The sequence below is a fragment of the Podarcis liolepis genome (genome assembly GCF_965112155.1).
Source record: "Podarcis liolepis genome assembly, chromosome: 5".
NCBI classification, from domain to species: Eukaryota; Metazoa; Chordata; class Lepidosauria; order Squamata; family Lacertidae; genus Podarcis; species Podarcis liolepis.
The window spans coordinates 82,881,844-82,896,114 of NC_139556.1; the positions used below are offsets into that span (position 1 = coordinate 82,881,844).

Here is a 14,271-nt window from a genome sequence, read left to right on the forward strand (position 1 = left end):
CCTCCAAGTTTTTCTTCTCTGAGACCTTCCTCCCTATCTCCTGGCTGCCTCAGCTCAACATGCAAGGAGTTTGGTGTCTGCATTGGTTCATCTGAAAGCCTGTGGTGGGGCTGGGCCAGGCAAATGATAAGGACTGGGCAGACTGCAGCACTGAGACCCACCTGTAAGTTCACCCTGGTTTGTATACCTCTTCTGAAGGCCAGCTCCCATATCACACTGTGATAGAGGACACCCATCCTCTTGGCATTCCAAACACAAGGACGCTCTGACCTTCCCCAAGACTTACATCTACCCACTGTCAGAAATGATAGTGCTGGAGTGGGCGGGTTCTGTTTTCTAGGGCAGGGTGTGTGTCTCTGTGTGTGCTTTAAGGCAGTTGGTTCAAAACTCAACTTGGTTAAAAACTTGAGAACATTCTGGTTGGGGGAATGTATATATCAGAGGCAGGGGGGCAGACTTTGTGTTTGTGCAATCTACGTTGTTTCTTGATACAGTGGTACCTTGGGTTACAGATGCTTCAGGTTACAGACTCCGTTAACCCAGAAATAGTACCTCCGGTTGAGAACTTTACCTCAGGATGAGGACAGAAATCGCGCGGCGGCAGCAGGAGGCCCCATTAGCTAAAGTGGTACCTCAGGTTAAGAACAGTTTCAGGTTAAGAACGGACCTCCAGAATGAATTATGTTCTTAACCCGAGGTACCACTGTAGAATTCCAAGGTACATCAACCAGAGCCAAGTACAAAATAGTGGCTCAGTATACATATGTCAGGGAACTGACATCGGAGCAGAGGGAGAAAGCAGTGCTTCCAGACTCTGCAGAAGAGGGAACGAGTAAGGGTAGAGAGAGAACGTCATCTGGGGAAGAATGTCCAGGTGACACCAGGAAGAAGGGAGAGGGAGAGAGCATCTCGGAGGAAAGGCTCCGAGATTCTGGCAGTGAAGCCAGTGAGGAGGGTGGAGGGGCACCACTAGGCATGCCCACTCTGTGCAGAAGGGTTACGCGCAGAGAGGCGAGGCGAAGGTTGTCCGTCAAGGAGCTCTTATGCTGGAGGAAGTTTAGGAGACGCCCACTCACGGATTCGTCGAGCGACTGAGCAGCAGCAGCACCCAGGCTGCTCAGTCAGGGAAAGACACAACTGCCCCTAAGCAGTTTGGAACAGCTAGAGGTTTACACACAAGCAACCCCAATTCCCGTGACAACGTATGCTAAAAAACTATTAATAGAGTGTCTTTGAGGAGGCAGTTGGTCAAGGAATTTGTGCTAAAACCAAGCTCACAAATTCCTTAAAACAAACATCAGCTCTTGGTCTTTCTCTCCCCCCCCCCACCTCCTTGTGCATTTTCAGCAACCAAATTTGGGTTGGGGGAAGCTTCTGTAAATGATTTTTACTTATTTACATCTATCTTATTGTGGAACCTGCAACCCTCCACATGCTGCTGAAACCCAGTTCATGTTACAGTAGCCCCAACTGGCTTGGCTGGTAGTCAAGATGATGGGAAGTGTCACCCAACAGGATTACCACAGCCCTTAAAGGCCCCTCAATACAAAAGAAGCATTTTTTCCTTGGCCAGCAAATGTTCCAAGAAAAAAAGTTTTTTAAAAAATTGATTTATTTTAACAACTGTTACACAATAAAGGAGAAAATTTTTTTTTGGGGGGTGACCATTACAATCTGAACAATACAGAAAAAAGTAACTACGGATAAGAGTAAAGACAAGGAGAAACATAACATTTAGAGTACAGTGGTACCTCAGGTTACATACGCTTCAGGTTACATACGCTTCAGTTTACAGACTCCACTAACCCAGAAATAGTACCTCCGGTTAAGAACTTTACCTCAGGATGAGAACAGAAATCGTGCTCCGGCGGTGCAGCAGCAGCGGGAGGCCCCATTAGCTAAAGTGGTGCTTCAGGTTAAGAACAGTTTCAGGTTAAGAACGGACCTCCGGAATGAATTAAGTACTTAACCTGAGGTACCACTGTAGACTGTAGCTGATTATGCTGATTAATAAAAAGTGATTAGGTAATCAGTAAAAAACCAACAACACCATTTTTAATCCTTGGACCTGTAGGAACAAAGAAGGTGACTTGTACTGAATCAGACAGTTGGCCCATTTTGCTTAGCCAGCTGCACTCACTTCAGCTTTGGGGAAGGCCTGATCGCATGAAGGAGCTGCATGAGTACAGCTATTTTCCATTCAGAGCTTTGCTGAATGCAGAGGTGTGGAGCCAGCCAGTGAAGAGCTAGGAAGACATCTCTTTTTTTTGTATGGGACAAAAGTTAATATATTTTTGTGAGAGAATATCCTGTATCCTTTATTTATTTGTTTTTTTAAAAAGGTTTCTCCATGTGAACCAGGAAGCTACTTCTCCAGATAATGGAATGACTCTTCTTTTCTTATCTCTGTAACTGCAATCTGCTGGGTGTAGTGGACACCGTTAGGCTGTTGAATACACATGTGTATTCTCCTCTATTTCCCTCCCTCCCACTCACCACCAATGCATGGCCTTGGGCACTGGCAACCCACGCTACGCCACTCCTCAAATCTTTGTTTTGTTTACTCAACAGAAATTATATAGAGTGCTTTAAAAAAAAAATCAGCTTCCAAAAGTGGTTTGCAAAAATATACACCGGCAAATAAATTTGTATAAAAATGGAAGACACTGAGGGGCAGTATTTGGTTTTTAGTCAGGTACATATCTTCCAGCAGACCACAGTCGTTCATATGGGAGGCCAGGATAATGATCACTATTTGCACAAAGCCTTTCTTGATAATCAAGATGGGCTTTTTTTTTGCTTATTTTGAAGCAGGAGGGTGAATATGTGGTGTAACTCAAGCTGCTGCTTGGGTTGTAAAGAACAAAGAGTTGGTTTGATAACCCCAGGTGGAGGTGCTTCTTGGTCTATAAATAGGCTTACATAGTGGTCCTGCATTGGGGAGGACTTTTTTGTGGCGCAGAGGTAGGTGCTTGTTGCAGCCTAAGGAGACTTGAGATATTTATTAGGCTTCATGTACAACCTAGGGAACGCTTTGCATATTTTTGCTTTCCAGCTTCCTTTCCACATCTTTGCAGTATTCACATCTAATTAGGGAAGTTCGTGAAACAAGTTTTTGATATTTAACCAGCGGGTCCCTTGTGTGAGACTGCAGGGAGTAAGATTTCTATTCATCCAGGAAAGAAAAGATGTTAAATCTGCATCCCACTTCAAATAAGTTTTTAAAATCTCTCCCCCCACCCCGGAAATACTTCAACTCATAGCATGGAATGAATTGTGGGGGAAATCAATTAAGCCATCATAGGCTGGATCTGGAATATTAACTATAACACCAACATTTAACCAGGATTAACTCCTCTTCTTCCTAGTAGGATACTATACCTTTCATGGCAGGAGCAAAATCCATCAGCTGAAACATTTTCCACCATTACAACTGCAAGTATTTCCTCTTCTGAGTTTCTGCCGATTGCAGTTAAAAATTAAAGAGTCCACCATCCAGCGAAAGTGTTGGGGAGCCCTATAAATAATATGGTACCTGAATACCAGATGTAGGACCATAAAGAATGCTTTAGCACTGGCTTTTCAGAAAACACCAGTGTTGTTATCTGCTGTTTAATACCCTACTTACCAAATAGATGGTTGCACAATAAAGGCTGTAATGGAAATCGATACTGCATACTCTGTTTCCGACACCCTCATGAGAGTCGCCTCAAAGTTGTTTCAATAATCCCAGAGATTGAAAGCGAGTGCACTGCCTCATCTGTCAACCTGTGGATCAATGTTTTCCAGTGGCCACTTCTGAGAGTCTGAATCATCATGAAATACTTTCTGGATTCCCTTGCCAGCATTTTTGTCGACAAAACCAAATTGGCTGTTAGGGCCTGCACAGTGTTTTCCGTTCCTTTCCTTTCCCTTTTAATTTGTATACCGTCTTTCTATTTTACAATACCCAAGGCGGTTTACAAGCTGAAGAAACAAAGAATATACACCTTGCAACAATCTAATCCAATACAAAAACGTGATAATAAGACATAACTTTTAAACAAGCAACTTATATCAAAGTAATATTCAACAATCCATTAGAATAGAATAGAATAATATTAAATACCAGCATATCAAAATTAAACAGAAATACACTCTTGACAATTACAATAAATAATTTCTAAACTATAATCAATAAAACAATGGCGGGTCACAGTGCATAAAATAATACAACACAAACTGAGAAGCAGAGGCTGGAGGGTGGGGCAAGGCAGGTGGAAAGAGGCCTTGCCTGATGGAGTCTCTCCCCTCACAGTTCTTCCTTCAGAAGAGCCAGTGTGGTGTAGTGGTTAAGAGCGGTAGTCTTGTAATCTGGGGAACCGGGTTCGCGTCTCCGCTCCTCCACATGCAGCTGCTGGGTGACCTTGGGCCAGTCACACTTCTTTGAAGTCTCTCAGCCCCGCTCACCTCACAGAGTGTTTGTTGTGGGGGAGGAAGGGAAAGGAGAATGTTAGCCGCTTTGAGACTCCTGAAGGGGAGTGAAAGGTGGGATATCAAATCCAAACTCTTCTTCTTCTTCTTCAGGAACAGCTCCCTTATGAGGACTCCCAGGGCTGTGGGGTGTATAACAGGGAGCATGCTGCATTTATTTGCAGATTATAAAGATTCTATACACTAGCAGTTTTAGCAAGTCTTCAAGTAGCATCTGGTTTTATTTTTACCCCAATCCAAGCCCCTTGTTCATACCCACAGCTGCAAGAACCACATTCCCACATGGTGTTATTGCTTGAGGCTGCAGTGCGTATGAGTAGCACAACTGCTTGAACGTGGCTGACTGCATGGGTCTTTCTCATGGGCTCATCCTGCTGGTTTAGCACTGAAATGCTTGCATGCCTCCAGAATAATGAAGTTCTACTTGACTGGAGGGCTTCTTAGAGCATAGCTTAGCCACTGATCCCCATTACCGATTTTCCATCTCAGTGTATTTTGGAGTATAGCCTAGAGACTCAGTTCTGGTGGAAACATTTGTTGACGTGCACTTGGTCCCATGGCTTGTCCTAAGAGTGTTGCTAGATTGGAACCTTTAACAAGCCTGTGGAGAACTGCGATGTTATTTTACATTTCAGAAGTGAAATCCCAGAGTTACTCACACTGGAGATATGTTATTAAGCCAGCCACTAGATGTCACCAGTATCCTATTAATACAAATCAATGAACCACACCACACCCCCACTATTTCATACAGAAAAGTGACAGTCTATATAAATAATGACAACTCCTGTAGATGTAATCACTGAAGTAGAGCACATCTCTTGGACTCACTCCACAGTATCACTTAATTTCCACATTATCGAGAGTTAGCTCAAGCCAAATTTGGCAACATCTTTCCCCTGAGAGAGTACGACCAGTTTTTAAAAAGTCAACGTGTGAGAGCCTTTTATTCAGTAAAGCAAAACCCGCCTATGAATAAGTCCCCTTCATTTAATGACACTACTACTTAAATCTTTTCACTAAGCATGGGATAAATTGCCATAGGACTAAAGTCTCAAGTTGGCCCAGCCATTTCTGATCAACCCAAATCCTTCTAATTTTAAATTCTGACTCAGTTCTCCTATTGTTTTTGTTTATGCAGTCAGAGTGGCAACAGCTTTGGGCAAGACAGAGGTAGCAGCATACTTGGGGGAATCTGAAGAAATGCAAAAGTTTGGGGATTATAATAACAATAATTTTATTATTTGTACACCGCCCATCTGGCTAGGTTTCCCCAGCCATTCTGGGCAGCTTCCAGCAGAATAGAAAAACATAATAAAACATCTAACATTTATAGCCAATGCCACAAAAGGACTTCCCTTTACCTTCTCTGTGTTCCCATCGACTCCTGAGGGTGCTTCTATTAACAGAGCCAGAGAGAAAAGCCCTGATAACACTTTACTGAGCAAATGGGAAAAAAAACAGTGTGCAGTTTGAGGACAAAGGAACAGAGAGCTTTTGCATTTCCTGCTTCAGACCTTGTTCGTTCAGCCAATCATATGGAGGGAAAGACTCCCGCAGAGCTACCTCAATGAAGACCATGCTTGGTCTCTGCTTGGTCACTAGCTTCACCTCCACCCAACACCCCTTGGTTGGCTGACAAATAACAGAATTAGCCTTTAAGTCACAAATAGAAAGATTTCTGCTCTTGCCTTTCCAATGCCTGCAGGCCCCCCACAGCAGATTTTGAGGGGGTTCTCGGGCTAGAGAATGGGGGAATCCACTGCACAGCTTGCTGCTGGAGTTAAATGGTAGTGTTGAATGCAGGCATTTGAAAAAGAAAAACTAATGAAGGACCCTGCCCAATAACAAGGACCCTGCGAGGAGTGAGCGTGCTCAGTGCCTACAGATGCTGACTGATGGTCAAAAGGGGGCGACCCTGAAAGCTGGATGGGATGGCTGGAAAAGGTAGATGTAGGAGAGAAATAAAACTAGTGACTGACAGAGTGGACGTGAAGGGTAGGAGCACACCATATATTTTAAGCACATCCAGTGTTCATGTAAAGCACATGACTTCCCCCTAAAGAGTCCTGGAGACTCATTTCCCCCCTCACAGATCTACAATTCCCAACAGTCATAGCAAACTATGAACTTCAATTGTGTGTTGGATATTCTTTAAATGTAAGATTAAAATACAACATTAAAATGCAGCCTCATTTCAGTAGAAACTCAAATCAAAAACTTTTTAGGGATGAAAACGTCAAATCTTCACCAAGGCCAACTATCCAGACTGGTCCTACGTGGGCCAGAAAAAAGCCAGGGAAGTCCCCAAATAAGAGTTCCATCACAGAGGGAGAAAGGAAAAAGAAAATAGGGGAAGGCGATCAAGTTGATTCCAAGCCAAAGGCCAGGTGGAACAACTCTGTCTTACAGACCCTGCAGGGCCCTAGTCTCATGAGACAGAGCGTTCCACCAGGCTGGAGCCAGTGTTGAAAAGGCCCTGGCTCTGGTTGAGGCTAATCTGACTTCCTTAGGGCCCGGTACCTCTAGGGTGTTGCTATTAAAGGACCTTAAGGTCCTCTGTGGGGCATACCATGGATGACGGATTTCCATAAGTGTTGTGTGTGCTCCTTAAAATGTATTGTTGATCCAGCATTTAGAAATAATTACTGCAATTGAAATAAAAATGGAAAATATATATATTGATGGGTAAGACTGTGGCCAGGAAACCAGTGTGCCTGCTCAGTCTGCTGTCCAGCAGCTGGCTGCCCCTGTGATCTCCCTTATTGTGCTTGTTTATCTTTAAACAAGAGTTGGACTGTACAACTTTCCAATGGAGAACACACCTATGTGAAGCAAGACACAGAGCCACTCTCATTGCTCATTCAGCATATGATATCCTACTGGGATACAAACTGTGACACTGGGACTGATCACACTCACTGCATGTAAAGAAAACACAGTCCTCTTTGAGGGGCTGTGGCCTAAAATATCTTCCCCCCTCAGGAAGATTACATGCATGCCGTCCTGGCCTTAGTTTGACTTGCCAGATTATGGAATTGACTGTGTGTGCAAGATTTTGTTGCCTTACGTTTTCTTGAAGAGGAGACAATTGAAGCCTAAATTAAATATATTTAATTTTCCGATGTGCCTGGAGTTCTGTAAACACGAAGCTATAATGTGCTCCAAATTACTGAAATGCTCTATTTTTCTAAGAGCATAATCACTGCAATTAATTGTGCTGTTTACATGTTTACAAAGCTTGCTCATGGAGCTATTATGCAGCTGTTAATGTCAGCAACGGGGAAGCCAGTTAGCTACTACTTTGCATTTGCCCTGCCTGGGCAATTCAAACTGAAGCCTTCCTGACAAGCAAGGGACCCTTACTATATTGGCCCAATTCTGCAAAGGTATTCTGGGCATGTAATGTTACCGGCATGAGTAATGCCAGTGAAATGAATGAGGCTGCTGATTGACTCATTATTGTCAGATTGTCCCAGAGCTGCAGTCAATTAGATCAGGATTTAATTGTCTTAGGTACTGATACTGCCCAGACATGTGACTCGATGATGTTCCATTCCTCAAAGGTCTTACTGATTGCCCAAATAATACAGCTGATGGATGCAACCAGTAAACAAGTGGACTGGATGTAATATCATGAGATAAGACTGTATTATGGGAAAGGCCTTGGTAATGACAGTTTAGCTGGGACAAAGTTTGTATAGTCTGTTGTAGGAAAACCAACTTAAAACTTAACAAATCTATCATGGCCAAAAATTATGAAGACCAAAGTCCACTTTAGCAGAAGTAGGAAATGGTCTCCTAGGTAGACAGTAGCAGTTGTGTGTCTTGCAGAAATGGTGGTTTTGACTCATTTCCTAGATACATTTTCATGGCTACTACTTTTAGAATACATTACCAACTTAAGGTAAATATGCTGATGGGCTGCCAATTAGCTGCGACTATCCAAGAAACAGATCTTGGGGTCCTAATGGACTGCTTGTGGAGAGCATCGGTTTGTTGAAAAGGGCAAGTGCAATGCTAGGAATTATTAGGAGGGGAGTTAAAAATAAAACAACAATTACTGTCTCAATTAAGTCACGATAAACCATGGTTTATGAGCCTGAGGACAAACAATGCACTCAGGGGCCTTTCTTGCTCATGTGCTCAGCTCCCTGTGCCTTTTTAACTGAGAAACTAGCTTAATCACTGCTTACAAGCTGGAATATGATCAATCCAATGAGGAATGAGGAAACTGCAATTTCCTCATTCAGACGTTAAAGGAAACAAGCGGGGACAGAAGTGTCAGGATCTCCGCTCGGCCAAGCTGATAAAGCTCATCTCCCTCCAGAATCGCCCTCCCGACAAATAAATAACGACCTGAGCCTTTGATGAGGCCTCAGGCACATTCCCATTCAGCAGAGAATCAAAGCAGCAGAAGTGATGAGATTTATGGCTACATTGCTATGCTTTTTTCTTACTACGCAGACAAAAATACATCCTCTTCCTGTGAGAGCAGAGAGCAACTCAACAAAGGAACAAAGGAACAGGAAACCACTAACGTCACATCCCATCTCCCGTCTCCCATGAGACTTCCAACAGCCTGGACTGTCTCTGGAATGTAAGCAGAGTCCTGTGACTCTAAGCAGCTGCACAGTGGCAAACAGAAACTAACAAGAAGCACCAAAGTGGGCACAGGAGGGCAGGAGGGAGCATGCGGGCCTGTGGCTTGTTATCGGGTTGATGAGCCATTGGCTCATTGTCTGCTATGTCTGAACCAAACTATTATTAAATAAGTCAAGCTATCACATCTCTGCAGCCATGTGTGGATTGCTTTCTAGAGGAGATAAACAGTTCAGACAAGGTTCCGAGTCCCAGAAAGACATCCAAATTACAGATGGATAAGGTTTTTTAAAAGACTTTAAAAACAGCTGATAAAACCTTTCTTGGAGGAACAATGCAGAGCCCCTTTATGCAACTCCCTGCTGAGCCGCCATCTTCTGACTCTTTTCATTATTTGTTACGTTGTCACCACAATCCAGAAGTTTTTTCCATGGAGCTAAACTGTGTCTGGACATATGGCAACCCTACAGTTTTCATATTGGGCAAAAAACCTCAACAACTTTTGTGCCTGGATTTTTACCTTTTGAAATATGACATACCTTACCTATGAGAAGTAACAAAAAAAAAAGCTGAAGCTTTTAGTTCAGAGAAAAGTTGACTAAGGTCAGGGAGTATGTGACAGAAGATTATGCAATTACAAATGGAGTAGATAAGAGATTCCCCCCCCTCCATTCTCATACTTTGGGTTGGCCAGTGCAATTGATTGGAAGTAGTTAAGGGCAGACAAAGGAAATGATTTTTGCACAATGCATGAATAACTTAGAATTTACTATCACAAGAGACAACATGGCTATCATTTTATAGCCTATGTAGACATTGCTGTCACTGGATAATCCATGGCTGCTCATGCATGTGGTCAGAGTAAAGTAGAAAGATGAAACTCTCAAAAGATCATTAGTTCCAAGTTGTGATTTTCCTATTTGCAGAAGAGGAGCTATACTGCTACATATATTTATTAACCTAAGATGTTTAGTTGACATAAGTAGGCCATTCATGTGAGTATGTAGTTACCGGGATTAGCCTGCTGGACTGATGACCTAAAGGGATGAGAGGGCTTTATGAAGGTTGAATCTATCAACATGCCTGGTAATTCAGATGCTCTAGTGTTGCATTAAGATCCTTGGGACCAACTAGGAATAATCTGCTTAATGCCATTCTAATTTGTGCCTAATGGAACTTTGTTTTGATTCTGAAGGGTACCGTATTTTTCCGTGTATAAGACGCCCCCATGTATAAGACGCCCCCTACTTTTGGGGACCCCAAATTTAGAAAATGGGCATATGCACTATCCATGTATAAGATGCCCCAGATTTTTAACCTTATTTTAAAGTAAAAAAAGTATGGTATTGACATTCTTGCTTGTCTAATGCAGAGAACCAGTAACCGTGTGTGTGTGTGTGTGTGTGTGTGTGTACACCATTGGATACAATTCTTTAGCTGCAAATTCAGGTGCAAATATAGGCATTTATTACAGATGTATAGAATCAGCTAGCCAAGATCTGACTTCCAGTTTTCCTCTGCAGAGACTTATTTAAAAATAGTAGTTTTAGTTGCTGACAAAAAAGAGAAAGATGTTAAAATCATTACCTGCGGAACCTGTCATTTAAGATCAGCAGAGCGAAAAAGATGAAGAAAGGAACGTGGAATCGTAAGGTTTAATTTAAAGTTAAGACTTATCCTTAAATATTTTATATTATTGATGTATTCTTGTGCCAATACGTTCTGACATAAATATGGCAATCCATAACGTATCGACTGCAATGTCAACATTATTTTAAAGCTGACTCAAGAAGAATACCTCATTGTTGCTGCTGATATATACATGCTAAGTTTTATGAGAGGAGCAAACATTTTTAAAACCATTGAAAATACAGCCTGGATTTAACCTTTTTCTTTCTGTTCAGTGTGAAAATCTTTCTGAAGGTTTGTATAGAGATACTGCATAACCCCTGGCCTCAATGTCTCTTGGTTGTATGTGAAATATCTTTTACATTCAATAAGGAATCTAGGGGAGCTTATCAGATCCAAGCAAAGCGCAGATGCACGTACTCTCTCACTTTATTGAAAATAGTGTATCACAATAATTTACAGGTGCAAAACTTCCTCGGAATTCTGTAGCTAGCAAAAATTTGAATGTCAGGCCATATTTCAAATGTGGTAAAATGGTGATATGCAGGCCTTGTTACCTCAATTCTGTGCCATCAAAAATGCCAGCATCTCTGCTTTGGTGTTTTAGAAGAAGAGAAGAAGAGTTTGGATTTGATATCCCGCCTTTCACTCCCTTTAAGGAGTCTCAAAGCGGCTAACATTCTCCTTTCCCTTCCTCCCCCACAACAAACACTCTGTGAGGTGAGTGGGGCTGAGAGACTTCAGAAAAGTGTGACTAGCCCAAGGTTACACAGCAGCTGCATGTGGAGGAGCAGGGAAGCGAACCCGGTTCCCCAGATTAGGAGTCTACCGCTCTTAACCACTACACCACACTGGCTCTTATATATATATCTTTTCTAAGGTCTTTATGGATTTCTTCCCCATAAGTACAAATCAGTGCCTTTAGCTCCAGACCCCAGGGATTTATTTGCCCATTATGAAGACCTGGGGGGTGTTTCTTCCATCTGTGAAGTTCCAAAGTCTTTTTATTCTGTGCCCAGCTCAAGCTGATATGGAAATTCTAGCTTGTTCAAAGAGGGATATTGCCTGAAGAGACTATCATGCAGTCATTGTCTTCAGACAACCTCGTTCAATGTTCCTGCAAATTCTCAGAGCTGACGTACACTACACTGGCACACACACACACACACACACACACACACACACACACACACACGAATTAAAATTGTAAGCATACCATATTTACAGCTCAAGTGTATAAATGTAAATATGATCTGCTTTCTGAGAAACTCTATTTGCATTTTGGCATGATTCAGAATTTGGGAGGAGGCAAGCCCAGAGCGCTGGGAATGACGTAATTATTTTTAAAAAATATAGTAGACTTCTATCCTGGCAGGTGGCTTCAAAGAGCCCTCAAGGTGCCTTGCAAAATACCGAAAGAGTACAAAGATAACTTGAGAACATGAGAGCCCTGTTGGATCAGACCAACTTCGATCAATCTTATACTTTCCCCACAGTGGTTGTCTTGTTGCCTCTGCAGAACCCAGAAGCAGAGTCTCTAAAATGAGAGGGAAAAGAAGCAGACCAAGTGCTTTCAAGAGGGACTCAGGCTGCCTTGGTTTTGCAAGCTGCACTTTGAACTGTTAGCTGGGGGAGAATTGGGTGGAATTTGTTCTCGAATGTGCTTTGTGCTGTTGAAAACAAGGCTGGCCGATGAATAAAATTCTGTATGGAGAGAAACATAAGTCTTGGGCTTATGGAAGGACCCTTCATATGATAACTTGAAAGAGGGGAGTGGGTTAATGGTGTAAGTAATAAATCAAACTTGCAAGGAGAAAACTGTCTGAGGGTACTATATTCACTTGGGGAATTAGTACGAAGAATGTAGAAAGGGTTCGGTGTGTCTTAAATAATGAATCCCAAATAATTCCAAACTAGCTAATTGTTTACAGTGTAAGAAGAAGAGTTTGGACTTGATAGCCCGCCTTTCACTCCCCTTAAGGAATCTCAAAGTGGCTAACATTCTCCTTTCCCTTCCTCCCCCACAACAAACACTCTGTGAGGTGAGTGGGGCGGAGAGACTTCAGAGAAGTGTGACTGGCCCAAGGTCACCCAGCAGCTGCATGTGGAGGAGTGGGGACGCGAACCCGGTTTCCCAGATTATGAGACTACTGCTCTTAACCACTACACCACACTGGCTCTCAATGTAAGTCTCAGTGTAAGTCATTGCCAGTTTTTATATGTGGATATCTTGTTATTTCTAATTTGCTCTCCATTACCTCCCCCCCGCCTTTTCCATTATATTAATATTTTAAGATATTATTTTAAGGGTCATCTCTAGCTAAGTTGCGCTGACAGTAGGTCCATTGAAACTGATGGATCCATGTTAGCCACATCTATTAATTTCAGTGGGTCTACTCTAAATAGAACTAACATGCTAACTTACCCAAAATTAGGGTTGCCATATTTCGAAATGTAAAATTCCTGACACCCATGAAGTGCGCAGGAAGTAGGGAGACCCCAAAATTGTTGAGCTTTTTTGGGGAACAAACCCAAATTGTTGAGCATTTTTGGGGAAACAAAAATAGTGATTTTAAGCTTATTGAGCTGTTTCCGCTGCTTTCCCCACCATGTTGCCATACATCCAGGTTTTCCCATAAATTTTACTGATTCCCCCCGATGCCAATTTTACACCTGAAAACCAGAACATGTCAGGAATTTTCCTGACGTATGGCAAGCCTACCATAAACCTTTCAACCAATTTGTGCACTGGTATTGCTGGACTGATGCTGAAAGTAGCCTTCTGTACCTATCACTGGCGGAGGAAGAGGAGAGCGGGGGGAGCGCACCGCCCCCGGCAGCATGATCCTGGTGGGGTGCCATCGCAGCTTCTCCCCCCATACGCTGGGTGCCACGCCCACAGGACACACACCAGTCCCGCCCCACCTGCTCTCCGCCCCCTGGTGCTGGAGCATGAAGCTCCGCCACTGGTACCTATGAACTAGGGGGCCAAAAATGGATTTGATTCATAAGATCTGGACTGTGATTTGCTGTCCTCCCCCCACCCTTAAGAACTTCAACTTTTATTGGGGCAGTAGCAGTTCGGAAGCACGTCAAAGTGCAAGTAGATAAACAGGTACCACTCCGGCGGGAAGGTAAACGGCGTTTCCGTGCGCTGCTCTGGTTCGCCAGAAGCGGCTTAGTCATCCTGGCCACATGACCCGGAAGTTGTGCACCGGCTCCCTCGGCCAATAAAGCGAGATGAGCGCTGCAACCCCAGAGTCGGTCACGACTGGACCTAATGGTCAGCGGTCCCTTTACCTTTACCTAGCTTAAGGTGGCAGGTGCCAAATCTTTTCTCTGTGCTATTTCCCCTGTGAAATTCATTTCCCCAAAGCTGCTGTCAGGTTTGTTGGAGGAGAATATATACTGGTAGCAAGGTACTGTGCCTATCTTTATTCCCCAGTATGGCTAATACATTTCTTTAGGATATGTGTTTGTGGTGCATGATTTTGATTAAAGCAAGTGGTACAGAGAGAACAGCTAAGTAAAACCTTCCTCAGCATCACATCTCAATCAAATTCTTCT

At 43.1% G+C, this 14,271-nt stretch overlaps 1 protein-coding gene across 3 annotated transcripts in view; it reads left to right on the forward strand.

Moving 5' to 3' along the window:
- MFSD1 (major facilitator superfamily domain containing 1) overlaps window positions 1-14,271 on the forward strand; it is a 44,187-nt gene that overhangs the window by 27,268 nt on the left and 2,648 nt on the right. Inside the window, exon 17 of one of the 3 annotated variants that reach the window (XM_083504238.1) lies at window positions 3,369-3,669. The exons of 1 other annotated variant lie outside the window; for it this stretch is intronic. In XM_083504238.1, the coding sequence (XP_083360364.1) occupies window positions 3,369-3,371 (3 nt within the window). In that variant the 3' untranslated portion in view covers window positions 3,372-3,669. Of the gene's footprint in view, window positions 1-3,368; window positions 3,670-14,271 lie in introns of those variants that run through there. One more of the 3 variants, XM_083504237.1, reaches the window with a different exon arrangement.